At 34.5% G+C, this 24,132-nt stretch overlaps 1 protein-coding gene across 3 annotated transcripts in view; it reads left to right on the top strand.

The window, feature by feature from the left end:
- Nucleotides 1-24,132, top strand: part of ARAP2 (ArfGAP with RhoGAP domain, ankyrin repeat and PH domain 2) — a 124,960-nt gene that overhangs the window by 57,557 nt on the left and 43,271 nt on the right. For all 3 annotated transcript variants that reach the window (XM_039551182.1, XM_039551181.1, XM_039551183.1), the window contains 12 exons: nt 289-404; nt 1,545-1,744; nt 2,502-2,587; nt 3,272-3,454; nt 5,488-5,662; nt 7,220-7,354; nt 11,510-11,651; nt 13,846-13,948; nt 14,577-14,775; nt 16,786-16,849; nt 21,641-21,804; nt 23,780-23,992. In XM_039551182.1, the coding sequence (XP_039407116.1) occupies nt 289-404; nt 1,545-1,744; nt 2,502-2,587; nt 3,272-3,454; nt 5,488-5,662; nt 7,220-7,354; nt 11,510-11,651; nt 13,846-13,948; nt 14,577-14,775; nt 16,786-16,849; nt 21,641-21,804; nt 23,780-23,992 (1,780 nt within the window). The remainder of the gene's footprint in view (nt 1-288; nt 405-1,544; nt 1,745-2,501; nt 2,588-3,271; nt 3,455-5,487; nt 5,663-7,219; nt 7,355-11,509; nt 11,652-13,845; nt 13,949-14,576; nt 14,776-16,785; nt 16,850-21,640; nt 21,805-23,779; nt 23,993-24,132) is intronic.

Below are 24,132 nucleotides of genomic sequence, written 5' to 3' on the forward strand. Positions count from 1 at the left end.
ATTTTTAAAACTTTTTTTTTTATTCTTTCCGTTATTAATAGCTAGAGCATACATTTTTTTCTCCTACCAACAATCAAGTAAGGTCTTTCTAGGAGTTGGAAACTTAGTGGTTGGACAAAATTTAGTGGAGGTTTATTTATCCATTAATAAATTAGAAGTGGCTTGTATGTCATGGCAAAGGTGTCTATTACTGGTCTTGGATTTTTTGGACCATGATGAAATAATTCTTTTTCACGCATTTTTTTTCTTGAATGATAACCCCCTAAACTTTTATTATCTTTTCCCTAGGACTTTAAGACAGGATTTGGTATCACTTTAATCCCTATGAATGTGGCAAATGTAAAACAAGTGGATCGGGCTGCAAAGCAATCTTTTGAAATAATTACTCCTTATAAAAGCTTTAGGTAAGAACTTTAATATTTACTTAACAAAATATGCAATTAACTAAGGCACTAAAGAAATACTGGTTTCATACTGCAGTGCTGTAGCTAGTTTGGATGAAAAGGTGATGTTTTTATTAAGGATGTTCAGCAATTTTTAGAAAAATAGGATGATTTTCTTTCATTTATTTAGCTGTGTGCTGCATTTGTTAGCCCTTGACTAGGCATATTATACCCACAGGTTTGTATTTTTATGTAGCCTTCTTTATTCATTCTGTGCAAGGGCAAAAGAAAAAAAAAGAGAAAGGAATTTCTCCACTTCAACAAATTGCCTCCATCCTAAAGAATAATAAACTTCAGTAGTGAAATAATGCTACATCCATTTAGTATTACACATTTTATTTGAAAAGAAGCTTTCATGTGTTATCCCTTGTAGAAATCTGTGGTTGAAAGCAGTGAAAGTTTCACTTTGGCTGATGCTGAGACTTGTAATGATTTTTAAGAAAATGAAAGTACATGCTAATAAAAGCCTTTTGTTGAGTCTTGTGGTGTTTCTTGAATAAGATGTCTTAATGAAGGAGAAAAAGAAATTTCTTTGTTCTCCTGGACTTGTTAAATGTTAGAAAATACTTTCATTCTCAGTCAACTAGCAGGTAAATTAGTCTTGATCAGCAATTTGAATCTGTTGCTGGTTGGTAGATAGCTAGTTCTTTGATTTTCTCTTAAGACATGACTTTGTTGATGTTTGCTTACTAGTTAATTTTTTAAAAAGATAAATTTAAATGAAATGCAAGTCCATTTTTAATTCTCAGTAAGTCTCCATGTTTTCTTTGTCCTTCTGTGCTTTTGTTAAAATTCAGTCTTTAAGTTTGGTAATCAGTAACATAAAAGGATTGAAATTAACTCAGGCATGTTACGTGAATGTTACAAAAGCTGTGTAGCTTACGCTAGTAGTGATTCTGTTGAAAAAAGTACTAAAACAGAGGGAGTTTCATTGACTAAAAATACAAAATAATGCATTTCATCTTAGTATTTATATCTGTGTGGAGGAAGATTTTTGACTGTGATTTTGGGTGTAAATGTAATAAATAAGAGAGACTACAGACCATGTTTAATTGGGCTTTAAAATAAAGATCAATAACACAGAAAAGTCAATTGTTTCAGCTTTACAGCAGAGTCAGAAAGAGAGAAACAAGACTGGATTGAAGCACTCCAGCAATCAATAGCAGAAACTCTATCTGATTATGAAGTAGCTGAGAAGATTTGGTTCAATGAGTCCAACAGGAGCTGCGCTGACTGTAAAGCTCCCAGTCCTGACTGGGCATCCATCAATCTCTGTGTTGTCATTTGTAAGAAGTGTGCAGGTGAGTAATTAATGACAAGCTATGTGGGTTCTACAAAATGTCGTATTTGCATATCTATGTATGTCCTTGAATTGGCTTTTTAAAAATTTTATTTAATTTTATTTTTGAAGTGTTATCCTTGTGGATGTTTTGAGAAAGAAAATGTGAGCAAAACTTTTTTTTAATACCAAAGGCATTCTTACTCTAAAGCACTTCCATGCGTAAATGGCATGTCTGTGGTAGCTGAGTTCTCTCAGATGAATAATCCTTCACAATTAGTGGAAATTAAGATGCAATAGCACTTCATGGGAAAGGAATGGCTTTTGCAAGGCTAGATACCAAAGAATAATGATTTTTAGTGTATAAATGTTCGGTATTAATTTTGTTACATATGGGCATATTTTACTGTCAATAGGGATAGCTTTTTCAGATACTACTAAAAATATAATTATGTCATGTTTTATATTGAAATATGTCCTTAAGCAGTAAATTTAAGGAAATAGTTTTTAATTCTAGGCTTTCTTTCAAACCAAACTCTCCCAGAAATAGTCTACATGAGACAGCCTACTTTGTTTATTCATTACTATCAAATGAAATTAACTTTTTTTTTTCGAATAGGTGTATTTTTGATGCTGTTATTTAATATTCAAATGTCAAACCTAACCTTTTCTAAAACAGCAAGTAGAATAAATCTGGTTTCATCACACTGTTTTGTTACCTCAGCAGAAGAGAAAACCTGTTTAAGTGCCTTAGTTAAGTAATTTTCTTGGATTTTCAGGACAACACAGATCTTTAGGACCAAGAGATTCAAAGGTCCGAAGTCTAAAAATGGATGCTAGCATTTGGAGCAATGAACTTATTGAGGTATGTTGTGATATTCTAACTCTTTTTTCCATCTTGAAACCTACTGTACGAAAAGGAGTTATTTACTGCCTTACAAGAAAACTGAACATAAAACGGCTAAACAATATGGTGCTGTTACAGGAAATTCACTGTTTCTGTGCATCATGTACCTTTGTGTAATTCAAAATACTCGTTTTGCTAACAAAATGTACAATTTCTCTTAGTATTTCTCCAAGTATCTAACATTTTTGGGGAAAAAGAAACAAAATACTTTTGGAGAGTACTCATGATGGAGAAAGGGGAAAATAGAGGAAACTTCTCACTACCAGCTTAGCTGCTTGGGGTGTTAAAAAGTGATGGTGGTAAAAAGTGGTCCTGATAGGCTTGGAGCCATCACTGTTTTCTTTAAAACACATGCTACTCTTCTCTGAACTTTAACTAGTATTTTCTAATATATAATGAAGTGTTACAACTGGTTAGCCTTGTAAAGCTTAGCTGCTGTTGATGGTAAATGATGACTGCAGGCTTTATTATTAATTTAGAGATGACCATAGGCAGTGACTGAGAGAGGCTTCTGTCTCCTCTAGACAATTTTGTTTTCTTCAATAACTTTCTTTTTCAACTTTTAGCAGGTGAAAACTGTTTAGAGGCTAGCTTCATACCTTTCATGCTGTTTTGCTAACTTTTTCCTTGCATCTCATCTAGCTCTTTATCGTCATTGGAAATAAGAGGGCAAACAGTTTTTGGGCTGGAAATCTTCCTCCAGATGAAGAATTGCATATTGATGACCCTGCAGAAAAAAGGATAGCGTTCATTACCCAAAAATACAAAGAGGGAAAATTCAGGAAAACACCTTTTCTCTACAAAACCAAGGAGCAGTTGAATAAGGTAATATAGCATGGTTAAGCCCATACTATATTTTGGATTGTACTGTATCTGTGTGCAATTTGGTCATCTTGTTAAGCTGGTGAGAAATTAATTCAGCATCCTGAGTGGCATTCTGGCACAGTTGAGTAAGGGTTGTTTAGGAGCCTTTGCAGGAGTCATTGTATGACTACTCCGTTTCTTGTTTTTCCCGTTAGTTTGCTTGAAGAAGGTTATGGTAATTCTTCCTATGTTTTCCTGAACCACTAAAATATAGATCTTTATTTTAATTCAAGTGTAGTCTAGGGATGCAAATTTCCACTTCACTTCTTTAGATTACTTCTTTACGTTTGGGGTTTTTTTTATACCTTACGTGGCTGACATCTAACATTCAAATACAGTAGAGGATTCATTGTTATCAATGGTGAAAAGAGCTCATACACACTTACATAGTAGCTTGTAACTTTCTGGAAATGAAAAAGCTAAAATTAATGATGGAAAATGTGTGTTCTCTCCTTTTACAAAAAACCCAAATTCTATAGAGTTATAAAATGGACAACTTTAGTTATCAATCTCTCTGTAAATTTTGATGACCATTTGACTGAATTCTAATATTTGATGGTTTGAGTCATGATTGTTTAGGGTTAATGAATACAGAATAGTTTTAATGCATTTTGCAATTTTAATGCATTCAATTACATGAGTCAAATTGTCTCAAAGGATATGTAGAGATTGTGGGGAGGCAGTGGCATTTAAAAGTTGTGTGGTTTGAACCATAGTCATCTCATTTGTTCACTGTTACTGTGGAAAAGGAAGTGTTATTTTTTGTACATTTGGTAAATTGTATGTTAGTTACACACATAATTTAAAATAAGGGCATATAAGAGTAGTTATCACTGAAACACCTCTAGCTGAAGTATAGAACCTCTTGCTGTATAGCTTGTTTTCTGCATTTCATTGGAGTTGGGAAACATTTGGGGGCATCATGGGGAGCTCTTTGTCACTGCAAAATGAGACACTTGGATTGCTTTCTATTTACTGGTAATAGCTGTGAGATTTTGTTTAATACTATAACTGCAGACCACAGAAAGCAGCTCAATGTTATACAAGCATGATTTTTCTTACATCTGTGGGGTTTGTTTTTTGTGGGGAAAGATACATGTCAAATAATCATTTAAATACTGGGAAAAGTTATCAAATTTTCTATGGAGACATGAAATTACCATGAAATAAGGTGTTCACTGCCAAGTAATTCCAGAACTTTTACTGAACTGTCTTCTGTGTTATCTTGCGCCTCCCGGGTGCTTATGTGTTTATTAGAACAGCTAAATTTTACAGGAGTACTCTTCCTATTTGAGTGACTTTTGCTTTAATTACTTAAGAAAAACTCACTCATTAACTAAATAAATTAAATAAATATTAAATAATAGAAATTTTAATGGAATATGTTGCTGTAATTGCATAGCTATTTTTGGTTTTAAGGCTTTGGACCAATCTTGTGAAAGAAAAAAAAAGTTGATCATGTCTGTCTTTGTGTATACAAAAATAAAAGGAGACTCGTGTTTATGATGCAGTGAGATGTTTAAATTTCAAGGAAGATGAACAAGTATTAAGATACACTGAAGAGTAATTTACCTTATTGACTGTTTTTTAAAAAAATTACCTAGGAATTTCAGTATTTGTCCAAGTAATAGAGTTTAAGAATCTAATCTCATCTCTTCGGTTGAATTTCTCAGTTCTGAAATAATAAGAGATTTTCTTTAATAGTTTGATATAAATAAAAAGCAAGCTTCCCCTCCAATTGTATTAATGCACGTTATTCTTCCCAAGTGAAATTTGTGACAGCAACATCTTGCAGAGTTTGGGTTGATGTTTTGGGATATTTTTGTTGTTGTTGCTGAGTTTTTCTAGATTCAGACCATATCAGACCAGATACTTGTCAATGTTTATGGTCTAGCTGTATCAGAGGTGAAAGGATTTGCATCTACCTTGCATGTATTTGTTGCCAGTAACTTTCTAATTTAAACAGACTTCCTATTTTCCCTCTCTGTGATAAGGCCCTGTGTGCTGCTGTAGTCAAGCAAGATGTGCTAGAAACTCTGATGTTACTCTTCAGCGGGGCTGATGCTATGTGTGCCACTGGAGACCCTCTTTACAGCACCCCGTACTTACTCGCCAAGAAAGCTGGACAAAGGCTGCAAATGGAATTCCTGTACCATAATAAGTTCTCAGGTACGATGGATTTCTTTCTTTTGATCTAATTCTTTGTGAAAAAGAGAAAGAAAAAATTCAGAAGAAAAATTGACTTTGCTTTGAAAAAATAGTGGTATAGCAGAGGGGCAGTTGTGGTGGCATTAACTGGATTTTATTAGTGCGCAATTTCAGTTGTGTACAGATTTACTACTTTGCTGAGACATCATATTTAGCACTTAAAAAACCCTGGACAACACAGTGATAAGTTATAGATCTCATACCCTTAGTTATAGCACAGAAAAAACCCATCATCTTCTCTGTCAATATTATCAGACTTTTACTAGAAAAAATATGGATATATACATTTATCTCTATATCTATCTATCTTATATATATCTTATATATCTTATATATATCTATATACATAGATCTAAAGAATTCATCCAGCACTTTGTTTTTTTCTTAAAGATTATTTAAATTGATATCTACTCCTATTGCACACAGATCTAGCTGGTTTTTCACAAGCTCTCCTCCCAAAATAAAACTCACCTCTTGAACCTGCAATATGATCTATCCCAGAAACCTCTTTTTCCCATCACAGCTTCTGTTGCAGAAAAAATTACAAACTTTGGCTTGGAAGTCAACAGTTCTGTTTGCAATGTGTGGCTGCTATGAGGCTCTTGAAAGCAGAAAGCTGTTCTTAACAATAAATAAATTGAGGCATATGGGTGTGACTGAGCTTTTCTTTTAAAAGGGCTGGATACTATCTGAAACAGTCAGGGGCCGAAAGTTCACATTCAGATTTACACTGAAAAAAGAAAAGCTATGTATGTGTATGTAGTCCTGGAGCAGTTTTCCATTGGCTTGTGTCACTCTTCCAATTAACACTGTATAGGCTGAACAAAAAAGGTCTTAGTGGAAAACACAGGAATGAATGAAGGCTTCCAAGGGCAAACAAAGTGCCTGAATTTCTGCTTGAGTATTGCTCAGGCCAGTGCCATGCACTGGATCATAGGATGATGAGCTCAGTCATGGTACAGACATGGAGCTAGGGTGGTTTTTTTTGCTAGCTATGATCTCAAGTGGTCCTAAAGCTGTAGAGAGAGGTTTGCTTGTCTTGGCTCTGTCTTTTCTGCTTTTGGCCCTGCAGCCAAGACAGCACCATCAGGTTCTTACCTTTAGGGAAAGGGAGATGAGTGCATGTGGATGATGATTCCCAGAATCACTGTCTCTCTGCTGCCAGAGTTGCTGGTAAACTCTACATAAGCCCTCAAGAGAAGCAGTCTGCTTCTGTTGAAGCATGTTACATAAGGGGTGAAAATCAAAATTTGGTACATCAGAAAAGAGTATTTTATAGTACCTTGGCAAGCAGTGATAAAAAATGGCAACATTGTAACAAATGTGAACCAGTGGTTTTTTGTGAGTATATTGTCTAATTATAAAAATAAAACCAGTAAGTTTTATTAGTGTTGTAGTAAAGATACTGCAGAGCAACTACATATTTACAGACATGCATTTAGAAAGATATGTGGAAAAATGGATTTAACTGATATAACTGAAGATCTGTATGTTATTTTCTCCTTTGTCTTTGAATAGATTTCCCAAACTATGATACTTGTTTTGAAAGTGGCTTCTCTGAAGATTCTTCACATTCCACCTTTCTTTGTGAGTTCTTGTACAAGGTTTCTTCTAATGCTGCTAAGCTTCCTACAGAGAAGAAATTAAAAGACGGTATTTCACTTTTAATTTATGTATTTGAACAACACATGAATATGTATGACTTGGATGAACTTTATTCTTTGTAACTTATTGCATTTCTTTTTTTGAGATAAAATGTCTTTGATATAACATACCCTCTTTGATTCAGTAGACCTCTTTTAGATAAAGAAAATACTTTTTGTCTTGATCTCTTCATTCAGTGGTTGACAGAGGAAGAAGACTGAACTTCTGAAAAATTGTTTGGTTAACACAGTAAATGATAAAAACTAAATAGAAACACTTCTTGCTTTAATTATATTTAGACAAACGCCAAAAATTAGTTTTCATCCAAAATGATTCTATTACAGAAGTCCTTTACAAGTAGCACTGACTTTTTAGCACAGTATTTTTCAAGCTCACAAATTTACAAAATCTTCCAAGTAAAAATGAGCATCTACAAGAACTCTATGACAACTTGAGCTTTATGGGGTGATAATGCATGTATATCATGGTAGATATATGTGGTCTCCTGTGCATATCAGTCTTCTGTTTTTATTTTTTTCTGAGAAGTGTTATCAGATAATTTTTCCCTTTTTCTCCCCATTTGTCTTCATATATTTTTCTTCCATCTAAACTAATAATGTGGATTTTAAAAATCTGTGGTGATTTATTATTTAATTTATTGCTGCTAAAATCCTTACATGGCATCCTGCACTGGTGTATACATATTTTTGTATGATTGTGTCCATATTCTCATGGCATATGCCTTTAAGATCCTTAGTGGATCCTAAAAACATGCTAAAGCATAGAACTCCCGTTTAAACTCCTGTTTAAAGAATTCCCGTTCTTTTGAAGAATCTGTATGTTAGTGTGGTTCCAAATTCTTGAAAGCATTGCGTGATAACTGAGCTAATGCCTGATAACAGGCATTTCCCAGCAACTTTGCAGATGCCTGTTTTGACAGAGGACTGCTGCTGGGTAGGACTTTACCTAGGATTGCTCTGAAATTGTGAGGAGCTTATTTGGGAAACAATGTAATAACTGTTATAAACGAGGCTTGGACTTTTTTGGGTGGAATAAAAGTCTGCTTGTTTATTAAAAAGAAAACCAAGAGCGGAGACTTGAGGTAAGCCCAAGTCCCACTCAACAACCCAGAAAAACAAACAGTGCAACGCACACGGTATTCCCCTGGACTCGGGTGCCTCAGGAAGACCGGTGGGGCTGAGCCCCGGAGCAGTTCTTATAGTCTCTTTTGATGCTGTGATTGGTGCAGCTCAGATCCTCCCTCTGATGGCTCGTTGCTAGGGTCCTCATTGGTGTTCAATTCTGTCAGTCTCTGGGGCTGAGAGTGATTGGTTTGCCCCCTAACCAATAATCCTCCAAAGTGTTTACATCATGGGTATTAGGTTATCTTAAGAACATTCTAGAACATTCTCTTCCTTTCTATAGACCCGCTACTTTTCCCCATTGGTGTCCCCATCTAGTGGGCACATGGCAACATTACACCCGTACAATCGCAATAACAATTAACTGATTAACTGCATACCCCCACTCCTCTAACAAGCAACTTTTAACTTCTTCTCAACCAAAAAAAAACTTTTAACCATTTATTACAATAACTGCAAAGCTGATTACTACTTGCTCCAAGTTCAGGCCTGATCTTCCATGCTGTGGGTATCTGTATCTATATTCATAAAAAAAATTACAAACCCAGAAGTCAGTGCTTAGGGAAGCAGAGAGCAGATACAAGGCAATCTCTTCTGAGGCATTTTCAATGGCATATTAGAAGTGCAGTATATTTATAAGTACCTGTATAGATTGAAGATTTAGCTGAAAGTGCTCACAGAATGGCTTCTGTAGTCCTTTTTGGGGGAGATGCACTGAGACTGAGCATTTTTAGTAGGATGTCTTAGAATTTATGAGGAAAACCCCCAGGCAAGAAATTTTGAATGTCTTCCATTTCAAGTCTTTAGTGGACAAAAATGAAGATACTTTGAAAGTTTGTAGTCAGTTGCTTAGCATTGCACTTACTACTTGGAGGAATATACAGTAAGTGGAAAAGAACGAGATTTCTCTCAGCTCAAGCTTTGTTCTCTGAAACTGTGATAGTGCCTTGAAGATGGTGGATGTTCTATTGTTTCCTTTTTTGGGGGTGGGTGTTTGTTTGCTTCGTTTTTGTATTGATGTTGAATTACCCATGGGTTTTTCAGGACTGATATTTCTGGGATGGCCTCTTTACAGATACCTGGGAAGATAGGTTTCCCTAAGCATTTGCAGTTCAAGGAGACAAATGGAACAGGGGAGAGAGATTTAATGACATCCTTTCAACAACAACAAAAATCCCTGCAATTTTGAATGAGAAACTGCTCTTGCTTTAGGGCTCTAATCTATCTCTGTCATGTTTAAGAAGTAGTATGACAGAAGTACTTTTTGCTATTTAAAACATAAAATATATAATCTTTCTTTTTCTCTTCTTTCACTACATCCAGAACTGCTTCTAAATCTCACTAACATGAAGTAATATGTATATTGCAAATTATTGTGAATAAGTGGAAATATTTTTTTCCTTCTTAGTCTCTTTAGGAATTTGAGGGTTAGAGTACTAATATGTGGGAGAAACAGTTTCAGTTCCCTCCTCTGCCTGTAGATATTCAAATAAAGTCATGTTACCTGAAAAATCTGACCTAACTATTTAGGTCTAGAGAAGAGATCTCCTGTTGAAGCAGTTCTGACTTGCTGTGAGCTAATGGAGTCCTCTGCAGGCCAGAGGGGGAGTACCATTCTCTCACAGCGCTTGTCTAAATTTGGGGCTTTTTTTTTTTTTTTTAAATGCTGTGTGTGGATAGGGCTCCAACTCAGAATCCTATGAAGCAGTTTAACCATTAGAGTTAAGTTCTTCTTCAGTGTTACGTGTCCCTGAGGCAGTTGTCAGCCTTGCCTTTAGCACCAAGGGCTTGAAATGTAAGTGCTATGTTTGTTGTCACAGGAAACTGTTTCCCCTTTGTAGACTAATGAGGGGTAACTAATGGTAAAAGGACACTCAAGAAATCATTCAGTGCTGTGAATTAACCAAGGTTTTATACCAACCAGGTGGAACACCTGGAATACAGCCCCGTTTTTCATTATGCACGTCTCAGTACATGAGAGAGCCAACTCTGTGTGTACCTCTCGTTATAGCAGCATCAGTGGTTTCAGCAGGGGTGCGTAACTTTTTAGGAGAGTTATTGTTAATTAACAGCTGTTGATACCAGCAAGAAGAGAGCTCAAATGTTGGTGCTATTCTGGTGTAGTGGATCAAAAAGTAAAGCTTAGAGGTTTAGAGGCTCAAGTTTGATTTGTTTCTAGTGTAAAAGGTTTTATGGAGCCCTTTTAAAAGCCTTGATATTCCAAAGTTTTCCTTGAGAGTTTAATAGTTTAATGAATATTGCAGTAGTGAGCTGTTTTGAAGAATACGTTTTGGAAGATGGGAGGGGAAAAGCTGGGGAACATTCAGGGACAAACCCCTGAACATTCAAAACCTTAAAGTTCGGTGCTTAACTCCTGTAAACCTATACATTATCAAGCCATTTATCTTATGTTTATTTTAGTACTTAAAATGTGTTTAGACAGAATCTAGATAGTACTAGATAGCAAATAGCATGATACAAATAAATACTAATAAAATATACCAAAATATTTATAAAACATGTATAAACCATATAGGAAACAACAGAGAAAGGAATTGAATGAAATATAAGATAACGTGGTAAGCATTTGCAAATTGCAACTGTTTTTTTGTTTGATTTTGTGGGTGTTTTTTTGCCAGATCTGTTTTATGAAATTCTCAGAAATATTTTGCCAGCTGTATAGGAATTTTAAGACTGTAGAAAATAAAAATAGTCTTTTCATTTAGGATCTGCTTCTCTGCAGTAGTGGAAACAGGTGCACCTCAGATTTTGTTCTAAGAGCTAGATGTAAGCTAGAATGAATTCATGAGTATTTTCAGTAACGAATAAACATTACTATGCTATGTCATGTGTTGTATTTGTATTTAGGTCATAAGAGGGAATAAACATTTAGTTGTAATAATTACTTGAATTAATTGAAGTTGCTCTGCAGAATTTTTACTCCACCTTGTGTTTACTTATTTTTCAGAAAAAAAAACTTACTTAAAAAACCCTGACCTTTCTATTATTTCTTTAATCACAGATTGCAACAAAAGATGGTGCACTTTAGAAAGTGGCTTTCTGAGCTACTATGAAAATGATAAAACTACCACTCCTAATGGTATGATTGACATCAATGAAGTTATCTGCCTTGTAGTACACAAGTCAGACTTTTTAAATAGAGGGTAAGCTCCTGAATTCATATTTCAATAAACAAACTATTAATTTTTTTCTTGAATTTTGAATAGGGAATTTTGAAAAAAAGCGGAATTGTTTTATTTGATGTCAAGAAATTAGTGCTGTGTGATATTTAGGGATTTTCTTTTTTTTTTTCTTATAGTGATAGAATGAAAATATTAGGGTAATTTAAAAGGGCAGCTTAAATTAGATACATCTGTTATTAAATCTGTAATGCATATTCTCAGTGCTTGAAAGGTTATATGATGATAAATTGAACAATTAATACTCATTTTGCTTTCTGGGATTGACCACTGCCTCAGGCCAAAATTCCTGCTTTGCTTCTTCCTTCAAATGCTGTAGACTAGAGCTCTCCACAGTGCTTCTGGATTTGGTCACAGAGATACTGGTCTTCGAAATCCATTCTTTGTTCTGTAGCTGAGGACAACAGAGTAACTGATGAATATTGTTAGTTTGAAGATAGCAGCTTTATTTTTGTGGGGTCTTGTTTTTTCTTTTGTAACTCTCTCACATGCCATTTGTACATGACAAACATCACATGGAAAGCGATGTAAATCTGATTCCAGTGATACTCGATTTCTTTAGGGCAACATTTTTGTTTAAAATATACTTTGTATTTATCTAACAGACTCCATAACACTTTCTTTAAATTTTTTAACATGTCTATATGCACCTAAAATAAAAATAACTTTCTATCATATAATACTGTAATGCTTTTAGTTACAAAACAAAATCATCTGCAAAGAAAGCATAGTCTATTCAGTAAGTTTCTGAAAAAGATAATAGGAATAAAGGACTTAGACCACTACAGGGGGGAGAAATCCTGAAACATGGTGGTGTGTCAATATGCTATCAAATATAGGGAAGTGACCTTCATTATTCTGCAGTAACTCTGTGATATTCAGAAAAAAGAAAAAAAAAATATCACTTTTTTCTTCTGTCTTCAAATATAACCTATTGCTTGCAGCATTTCAAAGTGGTTCCATTTTTGGGTATTACCTAAATTAAAAAAACATCTTGGCTGAACACTTCACTCTCAGGGAATAACTAACCTCCTGTTGTGGTTTACCTGCGATTGAGGAGTTTTATGAGAAATTTCTTTAGATTTGATATTTCATGTAGTGAAGCAGCTGGTCCTTAAAAAGACCTATTCTGTTAGTCAGAACTAAGTGTTTATATAATTTTCAAAGTGGTTATTGAAAATGACAGAAGTGACTCATGCTCAGTTCTCCACATTTAGACAAATCTCAGTCTCCAGCATTAAAATGAAAAAGCATATTTCATCTATTTGGCATCTATGGACAGGTCACAGATAAAATCATGCTATAAATTGGTGAACCATAATTTGTAAGTTAAAGACTGACCAACCCTAACTTTCACATTATGTTTACTTTCGAAATTCCATGCCAATTTAAACTGGTTTGCTTTTTCTTCTTTTACTGTCCTTATTTGTCCATTAAAAATTGAAAAGACCAGGGTTCATCTGCTTAAATAATGGTATAATTTTTAAAAAGAAAAAAACCCAAGAATCTACCTTAAGAAAACTTTTAAGACCACCTCGAGGTACAGCAACTTCAAAGTAGTCCTACTCATCTTGGTGATGGCAGGTGATACACAGTGACCACGCATTTCGCCCCAGCAGATTCAGGCTGTCTGACAGCCTCTTCTTAGAGGGCAGATGGAGGACAGGAATAGGTTAGTGAGAATAATAGTACTCTCCATCCTTGACTGTTCTCAAGGCTTCTCATTGTGATAATCCCTCTCTGAGCAGGAGATTAGACCAAATGACATCTAGAGGTGCCTATGAACCAACATTTCAACTTGTTTATAATTTCCCATTCAACTAGCTGTTCTGCTTATATTAAACATTAAAAAAAATATTTTGAATGCATCACAAAAATATACTTGTTCAAATTGCATGAACTTGAAAAAGCAAAAAATTCCGTATATATTTTTAATGACTATATGTAAACATTTTTATGCATTTTGGAATTACTCAGAAAACTATTACACCATAGCCTCAAAACACATATTATTGACCTGCAAAGTACTTTGATCCTGTTGTGTTGTAAAGTGCTCTATTATTAGCTGCGCTGTACTTGTAATATTGGTGGAGAAATGCAGATGGAAAGAATGAAAAAATAGTGAAATAAAACTCTTGTGTTCTCTTGCTTGCTTTAGGGACATCTTTACATTTGAAATATACTTAATGTCAGAACGTGTTTTTCTATTTGGAGCTGAAACTGCATATTCACAAAGAAAATGGACGTCAGCAATAGCTAAGGTAATACCGATAATTAGCTTTTTCAGTTAGGCCAGGAGCCTTTGCACAAATAATAAAGTGTCATTGTTAGCTTAAAACCTTTGAGAAGCCATTATTGATGAATACTGATCTATCCTGTGTGTAAAGGTTTCTTGAGCAGCAGAAAGAAATAACTTCTGTGATTTAATGTTTGAAACAAGATAATAAAATGTGAAAGGAATTGAAGCAGCATTTTAATACCGACCTTAAGAATATATTAAAGGTGCTCTAGTATAAAGAGATATACTATATGAATATATTTCATCTAAGATTTTTATGGTTGCAATTCTGTTAAATTTATTTGCTGAAACAAAATTCATAAAGCGATACCATATTTTATACTGTTCCAAATGTTAATAATCACATTACTAATTAAATCACTGGTAGTTTAAAAGCAAAAATATTTGAATTGTAGTGTAGGAATGGAAAAAATGTTAAACTTGATTTTATATTTTAAATTTAGTGTATCTGTGGATTTATGAGTGATATATCTTTATTTTTTTACTGTGACCTTCTTCCTAGAATCCTATAGATTTGCAATATTTTGATTTTGTTTTTTAGGGGCGGAGGGTTTTTTTCTTCATCTGACTCACCCCATTTTCTTTGGTAGCATTTTGTTCCTCCTGTGGCTGAATCGTTGTTAGAGCGAGACTGTGACCTGATTGGGCAGCTGTACTACAAAGATTGCCATAGCCTGGATCAGTGGAGAAAAGGCTGGTTTGCTATAGAGAAGTCGAGCCTTTATTTTTGTCTTGAAATGGAGGATGCTGAAGAAGATTCCATATATCTAAGGAGGTTGCAAGAATTAAGTAAGAACTTGGTTTAACATCTAGTATTCAGAAAATGTTCTGTGGGATTAATTCACTGTTAAGGAGACTTCTACTACATTTCAAAGTAATAAACTTTGGGAAGCTCAGTAACTATTCCTTCACATGAGTCAGATGTTATTCCAACTCTTATCTAAATATGGAGTTAGTAAATTTCTGTCTTGGGGTTTTTTTTCCTACTTTTTGGCACATGCTAGAGAAATTTTTCACATCTTTAAAATGAATGATGACGGTTTTTGTTCCAGTTGCAGCCATGTCTGTCTTACAGGAGTACAGAATTGAATAATAATATATAACCTTTTGGGATTATTGTCTCATATTTTTGACAGGTCAGAAATACTCACTGCAGAACATGTTCTTGAGATGATTGACAGGTCTAGTTTTAAAATACTCAAACATACTGGAAAATTATAATTCTCTTGGAAAAATATTTCACAGACTAATAGACTTTTTTCTGATACTAAAAATATTATTTGCTCAGTGTCATGATGTGGAAAGATAAGAATATTTGTAAAAATGGTCTTCTATGACCAATTTTATATCGTTGTTTGTAATTATGCTCTGAATCCTCTTTTAAGCATATCTGCCCTACTTGATTTTATATTGAACAAGGCAATATGTTATATAGAAAAGTACATATAATTCAAGGTTTATAATAAAGTAACATAGGAAGATAATTTAGCTCTTTGCTGATAATCCTCTTGATAAATGCTGACAGAATGTGGACTGTTTTGCAGGAGCTTGCCTAAATGCCATTGGGTTTTCTACTGTTTATTTACTGCCACCTTATATTTGGTGTGAATAACAACATGAAGGTGGTTTTTAATCAGGAATGTTTTTATGCCTCTAGGTGTCTTTTAACTTGTGAATGCTTTTGATCTTAATTCAGAATTAAAAGATTAGGCAGTAGGAGAACTGTTCCCGATATTTGTTTTGATGATGCAACTGTAATTGCCTGTGCCAGAATCATGAAAGCATGCAAAATCTGTGTATATTATATCTCATGTATAAAAATGAAACACTTTTGACTTTCGGGTGAGAATTGGTTTTGCTTGGGTTTTTTAATAGTAATTGTATTTCTTGGAAATATTATAGATCCATACTCTTTTCTTTGATTTCTATTTTCTCCAGAACAAATCTGCTCCACCTTTAATACTGATTTGTGTAAATGAAACTTGACAAATAATGAATCATTTGTGGAAGTATAGTAACTTACCTTCTTGATATTTGATTCAGTAAATATAGGTGAGGTTATGAGTAGATGTGATACAAAAGCATCAAATAACATGCAATGTGTTTATTGAATTTCATTGGTATTTAGGACTTTACTGTCGCTGGGAATTAGTTGAAGTAAGGTGGGGATAATATATTACATGCACTTTGAGAAATTAACTTTTCAGAATTTTGAATTAGTAAGCATGTTACATTTAATTTACTGGTTTTATTATAGTGCGCGGTATAGTTTTATAAGCACTGTAACTGAAAACTATCCAGATGTATTTGCTGTAGGTGTTTTACAGGGTGCTTTTTTTAGCAGGGATAACATAAAGCAACATAAAGAAGGATGGCACTGATCTTCACGCTTAACAGATAACTTGCATTATGTTATTGTAAATATGTGCAGCCATTAAGATGCAAGAAGTTAATGGATTCCAAAATCCAGCTTACTTCTGAATCGTTCTGTCTTCTACAACTTGTATTTACAAGTTTAGTGTAATAAAACACTGTAGCATGTTCTCACATTAAAAAATACATGTTTAAAATTTCTTGATCATATTCTGTATTAGTTTTTCTTGTAAATGTAATGTGGTATTTTGTGGAGTTTTGTTTCTATTATTAGCAGTATTCTTTATTTGTTAAGTTTAAGAATTCAGTGCTCCATTTGCCACTGGAGATCATTTTGCAAAAAAAGTGTATGTGCATGCATGTATGCATTTGTCTGTAAATATGTGTCTGTGAAGGTCATATGGATGTGTATGTATTTTTTTTCAGCAACCAGTAGTGTGATGCAAAACGGAGAGAGAATAGATGTCCTGCTGCTTGTTGAAAAAGGAAGGTAAGGTTCCTATCTGAATAAAGCTTTGATCTGTTTTTATATTGATATCTTAGAATTATCGTTGATGAGTTCTGGAGTTTTTTCACTTAGAGCTGCTAGCAAGAGAGTAAATTTGCAGACTTTTTAAAGGAGGGAATATCTTTGTGCATTAATTACATTTTATGTCTGTGTCACGAAATGTTAACAAGCACTACTTAATTAAAAGCAGTTTTCCCACTGAGAAAATTATTCCCAGATTAGTCTGCCAATAATGGTTTCTTCAAAATGACCTATCTCCTTTTACCCTGTTAAAAAAGTATCTCATTGGAGCATTTACTACCAACTTCCTGGTTTTTTTATCATTTTTATATCTCAGAATTCTGTCTCTCAATCTGCTATCTTAGGTTTGAGAGGATATGAATGAGGTGTCCTCTGATTTGCTCCATACTCAGTTTGGATTTTTTCCCTTGATCTCTCTCTCCTCTGTGCTTTTAAAACACTTGAAGTGACTGGTGATACTTGATCTCCTGTTGCTATCCAAACAGAAGTTCCATAGTACCTTGGTGAAACAGCTACTCCTGTGTAGTTCAACTGAGGCCAGCAGAGGGATCTGCACAAATGAAAAGAAGAAAGTTGTCTGAAAATATCTGTATACCGTAGTTTTTAAATGTATCTTCTATAAGTAGAATTTAATGCAAAATCTCTAATGCTACGCTTTCAAGAAACACAGTTCTGCAGACAATTCAGTTTCAAATATTTCTTATATTTTTCTGAAAAAATTTAAGCTCGTTTTAGGTGTCTGTGGATGTTTTCAGACCATAATGTAATCCAGATGATTCTTTTTTTCCCTGTTATGCTTCTCTTGTAGTTAGCTCTTTCTTATTATGGGTAACAAACCTTCCCTACATACTGGCACAATTTCTTTATGCTGATGGTTCATTCATTGTTCTTTTCTTAACCCTGTGATGATAGCAGTAAGTGTTCTCATAAAATGAAGTTATGGGCACAAAATTCTAAAATCCAGAATTAATATAAACATAAGAGTCAGATGAAAGGACTTGTGCTTCCTATATGAAATGGTGGATGTAAGACCTTTTGAAAGTTCCTTGAAGAAATGTTGCTTGGTTACATTTACAGTAATTGTTTATGTAACGTCCATGCTTTAGTTGCAATTTGATTTTCCGAAATAATTTCATATTGATTCTTACTTAATACCTGTTTTCAGACAGGTAAATTACTAGAATCATGTGGAAATTGCCAGAGAACACTGAGTTGTTCTGATGTCTGTTTCTCTCTCTCCCTGACCGCTTTACCCAAAATCACTTGGTACCACTGCTTTCCCATTGCAGAATTGTACAACAAAGCTTGTAGACATAGCTAAAGCTAGTGGATTTTGCAGGATGGGTTAAAGACAAGCCTTTGCACACTTGTGGATGAAGTGTGGTTATGTATGTTGTTTGTCTGACTGCTGTGGCAGAAGGCTGTGCTGGTAGTCAACAATAAAGCTGTACAGTAGCTTCCTTTATGTTGAGACTCAGTGATTGTGGACTGCTGCAGTCACTTGTGCCAATTCAATTCTCTCAATTCACTAAGGCAGAAATCTGTGTTCGCAGGCCGCCTTGTTTGAGTACTTAAATTATTAATTTCTTGGCTATGGACAGTATGTGCTTCACACAACATAGAAAACTGCCATTTTTCGCCATATTGTCACTACTGCTATCTATTCGTTATGAAATGTGTGATCTTTGTCAATTTTTATAACTGGAAGAAGTAGCACATACATAAATGTACTATAGAAGGCAGTGCATTTATATTGGAGGAATGCATTTCGGTTGAGTCTGTGGAAAATAGTTGGTAATCTGCATGGTAGATCTTCATAAACATTACAGTACAAATAGTTTCAAACATGATTACTTCTATAAAATCTTTAAATTCCTCAGTTTTGTGCTATATCACTGTGTTTCAGCCCGTGTTTATGTTTAGTCTTAAACCTTGGATTTAATATAACTTTATATTTTGTTTATGACAGTTTAGTGAGAAATGCATGTATTTGTTATTACTTCTCTCTGAAAACTATGAACACAGAGGTTAGTTCTGCAAAGTTACCTCTATTGCTTCATAAAGTTCTGTAGAAGACTCCTACTGTGCTTGAGGAAAGTTCTGCTCTTCTGCTGGAAATTATTTCCCCTTGTCTTTTCCGTGCTTCCAGGTTCAAGGAGATCAAAAAATCATTTACAATTACGGAAAAATAAAATTAAAAGTGTTGTTACATTTGTCTGAAAGGACTAAACTGAGAAGGACTGCTTTAAACATCTAATTTGTAAATTGTTGTATGTTTTTCTGATTTAAAGTTATTCTATGTGTGTTCTCTCTCAGCCAAAAATTATTGAGGTTTGAGATGAGCTTTTAAGCCACTTCCACAGGAAATTGACTGAGTTCTGAACTGTGTCTGGCACTGGTTTAATTTCCTTTTCTCCCTTCTTCGCTTTTATGGTATTGTAGTGAAATTGCCTCTCTGATTTATCTTACTTTTTGATGCCGCCACTCTGGAGATTTTTGACTAGGCACATATAATTTTTTCAAAAATAATCAGTTGCCTTCTATGAACAATCCAGGGTCCATGATTTTCACATTTATGTTTCTTACCACCAACTTCTCTTTCACGACTGTTTTGGTCCTATGGGACCACAACTTAAACAAATACCACATTTTCTTTGTTAATTATTAAGTAACCTCTTCCTCTGTAATAAAATTAAGCTTAGCAGGTTCTCAAATTTTAGAAAACTAGGAGAACATAATCGTTTTGTACTTCTGGTATCTTTTTTCTAATGTGATGCATTGAGGGGAAGATTGAAAGATCCATAAAATACAAGGTGATCTTTTCCACATAGTTTAGGTAATTCATATATCACAACAATTGATTGACAGACACATGATTTAGACTTTCGTATCTCTGTGAAAAATACTGATAAGTTTATATGACCTTTGAAGTTCAGTATGGTATTTTTTGTCTCCTGCTCTGGTATCAATTCATTGATATGCAGCAGAGTTGCCCTTTTCTTGTTTAGAAGTAATAATATTTTCACTTTACAGTATGCTGCTTCCTGTATATATCATAATTCTTTAGATAAAAAATAATCTGTTGAGACTTCCATTTATCCTTTTGCATAATACCATAATGTGAATCCTGCTGTTCTGCAGGGGAAATAAAAACACAGTAATATGCATATATATCTACATTTCTTGTGTTGGAAAGCACCATAAATCTTTTATAAATCATTGTCCTAACTTCTGATCTGTGAATAGTAGTAGCAAAGGAGTAGAGTATCATGCACTGTCAAACTTTTTTCTACTCAATTCAAACTTCTTACTTTCCTTCTATATATATGGCAATAGCAATACCAGAACATGTAGTGGTGTATTCTTTGGAAGGTATTGATTGAGAACTACCTGTTTAGACAAGTCTTAAGGAACCTTAAGTTTGACAGCACTGAATTAGGCACACTCATTTTGCTGCAAAAATAGGAGAGCTTTATGCAAATTATTATTTTTTTCTTAGTGGGAGAGAGAGGCTGTGTTTCTACTATCCAGGCATGTGTGGTGGTTAACATGACTTTTGAAGTCATGAAATAAGGACTTCCTAAAAATGTGGTTCAGTGTGATGAAATATTTTAGTGTCATCTACTCTGCTGCTGAATGGCTCAGTCTGTATGGTGGATCTTGAGAAGAGTTCAGATCCTGGCTCTGTGTATGTAATACATTGACTGCATCCTCCCTTCCTACCAAGATAGGAATGCTAGAATGGAAACATTTATAAAAGCCAAATAGAAACATACTACTAAAAAGAAATGAAATTAAGTATTTCTTCATCATATAAAATGCTTTCTCCCCCTCAAATGAGATAATCAAAATGAATGTTTTTTCTATTTTGATGAAACCATTTTTATAGAAGTTCAGTGGAGCATTTTGGCTTTTCATAATTAGGAAATAAATGGTCATTAGAGAAAATTGACCTCTTACGTGTCTTTAGTGGGAGATAAGAGAATGTATGTAGAAAAGTTTGCTTACTATTTTAATACTTTAGGAAGTTGTTTATTACACACATGCATGTAGATGGACCTACACTCTTAAACTTTTCAATTTTGCTATTTTCTCTTAGAAGCTAGCTTGTCAGGGTGGCACAGAGGAGATTACTGTAGCATGCTTAAATAAAAGAGTCAGAACAAGGCTGTGCTTTGATATACAGTCAAAGTGTTGCATTAACTTATTCTGCCTCAACTCTTATCTTTTTTGTATATGTCCCTTAGCTTTGTGATAGTGGGTGATCATTTTGATACTTGTGTAGGAGGGAAGTTCAGTATGTCTCAGCTGCTCTATAGAAGAGGTTGGTGGGTGTGTGGTGTTTAGGGGCGCGAATACAAAAGAAGGAAAGCTTTTTACAGTATTGAAAGTTGTCTCTAAATTTGTTTCCTGCTTAACTGTCGTGTGGACATATGAATGCGTAGTGTAGGACCAAGACTGAAGAAGAGTAATTAAAATGTTGGCAGGTTCTTTCAAAGGCTTGTGACAATGCTTGTGGATCTTCTGTCATTTTTTATAGCACTGGTAATACAAATGTATTTGGAAAAAAAAAGATGCTGTAACAACAGACTACCATCACAGCTTTATGTGGGGAAAGGTGCCTTGATGTCTTACTCCAAGTATTTCTCTTCTTTTTTTCTTTATTTTCTGAACATCTGCTTTCTTGCCGTAGTACAATAACATCATTTTTTTATTTCTTTCCTGAGCTCAAAATATTTTTATACTTTTCAGAACTCTATATATCCATGGCCATACAAGGCTGGATTTCATGGTCTGGTATACTGCAATTGAAAAAGCAGCAGGTACAGATGGTAATGCATTACAAGATCAGCAGCTCAGCAAAAATGATGTTCCTATTATAGTGAACAGCTGCATAGCATTTGTTACGCAGTATGGTAAGTATAGTGGATTTTATTCAAGCTAAGATCATTTGTGTAATACCTAAGCACCCCCAGTATCAGATCCTATTGAATGAGTTTATATATTACTTAAACCATGCCCTTCACTAGCCTTGCCATTCTGATGAGATGGTGCAATACACAACCACACATCTGAGAATGGTCAGTTTGGGGAAATACAGCTTGGTAAATGCCCTTCATAGACACCTTTCTATTTTAAATACTGTGTTGTTTGCCTTATGAGACAGCCTTGGGGTCCAGTGCCTGAGTGCAGACAGCTCAGCCCAGAAAATAAACTCTCTGAACCTGGAAAAGCTATGGTATGAGCACAGCTTCTTGGAAGGTGACATCAACTGTGGAATTGAGTTCAGTCTTAGGCTGCTGTTTTTTCAGTGAAATAGCCTAAGGATGTATAGTCAGTTACCATTTATTTAAGTAAATTTTGCTAGCATAACTTTCCATGGCATTAGGTCATATGCAGATATGTTTGTGTCCTTTTACTACTTCAAATGCATAAGTTTTCTTGTGAGATGCTACATGAATATCAACCCTGTACAAATTGGTCTTTGGTATAAATGTGTCTGTAACCTCTGTCAGTATGAAAACATCTAATTTCTATCTGAGTCGTTGAAGTTTAACTAAATAACCTTTGAATATAGCAACACTGCATTATTGTAAATAGTTGTACTGGAGTTACACCTAGTGCCTAAAACTAAGGAAAAAGCTTTGCTAAATTATTTCTTAATCATTAGCAATAGAAATTATTCCAAGTATAGTTTAAACCATTTCATCCACTGAATTGTTAAAGCAGGATAATTATGTCTGCCACTTAGAGCTATTTGTGTAGTCTAAATTAAAATTCAGTTTCCTAATGTCTTTTAAATCAGTTAGATCTTTATCGAAAATATGCTTTTTGGGATCAGCATTAGTAGCTGTTAAAATGCTCAGCTGAAAGCTGAAGGAATTATTTGCATGCATTACTTGCATGCATACATCTTTTGTATCATCGTTGTAAAGGTTCTGTCTTAAGCTGTAGTCTAAGAAGACAGATGCTATTGCATTCCGGGGCTGCTCCTGACAGTAACACCACAAAGGCAGTACCAAATGGAAGTACTTGTGGGCATTACAGGGAAGGTGACTTGTAGAAACATTAGACATGATTTCACAGGTTTTGACAGAGTACTTAAATTTGACAGGTATGTAAGAAAAGCAGGGTTTGGCATAAAGTACCGTCCTCTTTCAAGAAATGTGAATGCAGAAAACACCTCTACAGAGATAAACAGGACTGCACATCTATGCCAAACTTACACAAGTTTTGAAAAACAAAAGTTTTGATTACAATCACATATGCAGTGATTGAAGGTAGTCATGACTTTGTTTTGAACTATACCTTTTCTTCTTAAGTTGCCTTTAGTGGTTTTAGTTGTTACATACAAGAAGAATAGCTGACTGATGTCTTCCAGAATATGAGAAAAATCAGAAAAAAGGATATTTTCTACTTATCTTGAGGCTTTTAAGAATAAAATATTTCAGGTTGGATGAATGCAATAATACTCTGAGTCTTAAGCTGAGTTCATCAGTAGAGTAATAAAATAAAAGGAGTTTTCTCATGAAAGCAGCTGTGTTTTATGTGTAATACAATATCTATCATGAAAACTTCTTCTCGTTACTGTGCCTGTTGAAAGTACTGTTTTAGGAAGTCCTGAAGAGATCTGGGGATTTGAATTGCCTGTAAAATACTCCTGAAATAGTGATCCCAGGCTTGCTTACTATTATGGTGAATATTTTTGCAAAGAGACGTAGTTGGGTGTAAGAAGACGTTGCAGTGTGTAAAAAGTCAGAGCGGTTTTGTTAGGAAATGCAACATGTTTGGCAGCCACATATAGTTTTCATATAACGATGTCTGGAATTTTTAACAGAATACTTGATTTTATATTCATTTATTTTTCTGTCCTGTATTTCTGTGCCTTAGGTTTAGGTAGCAAGCAAATCTATCTTAAGAATGGTGATTCTTCCAGTGTGGCTGAACTGCTGGAAAGCTTCAAAAAAGATGCAAGAAGTGTTAAACTAAGAGCAGGAAAACATCAGCTTGAAGATGTGACTGAAGTACTGAAAAGTTTCCTTTCTCAAATAGATGATGCGCTTCTCACTAAAGAACTTTATCCATTCTGGATCTCTGCATTAGGTAATGTATTTGATAACATTCAATACAATAAAGGTTATATGTACATTTTCAGTATCAAATTTGAGGGGGTTGTTCATTTACTTGCCCTGTGTCAACCTACGTTATTTCATAATTGGTGAAACAATTGTAGTGAGGAAAAA

This window comes from Corvus cornix, chromosome 4 (assembly GCF_000738735.6).
Source record: "Corvus cornix cornix isolate S_Up_H32 chromosome 4, ASM73873v5, whole genome shotgun sequence".
Taxonomy (NCBI): Eukaryota; Metazoa; Chordata; class Aves; order Passeriformes; family Corvidae; genus Corvus; species Corvus cornix.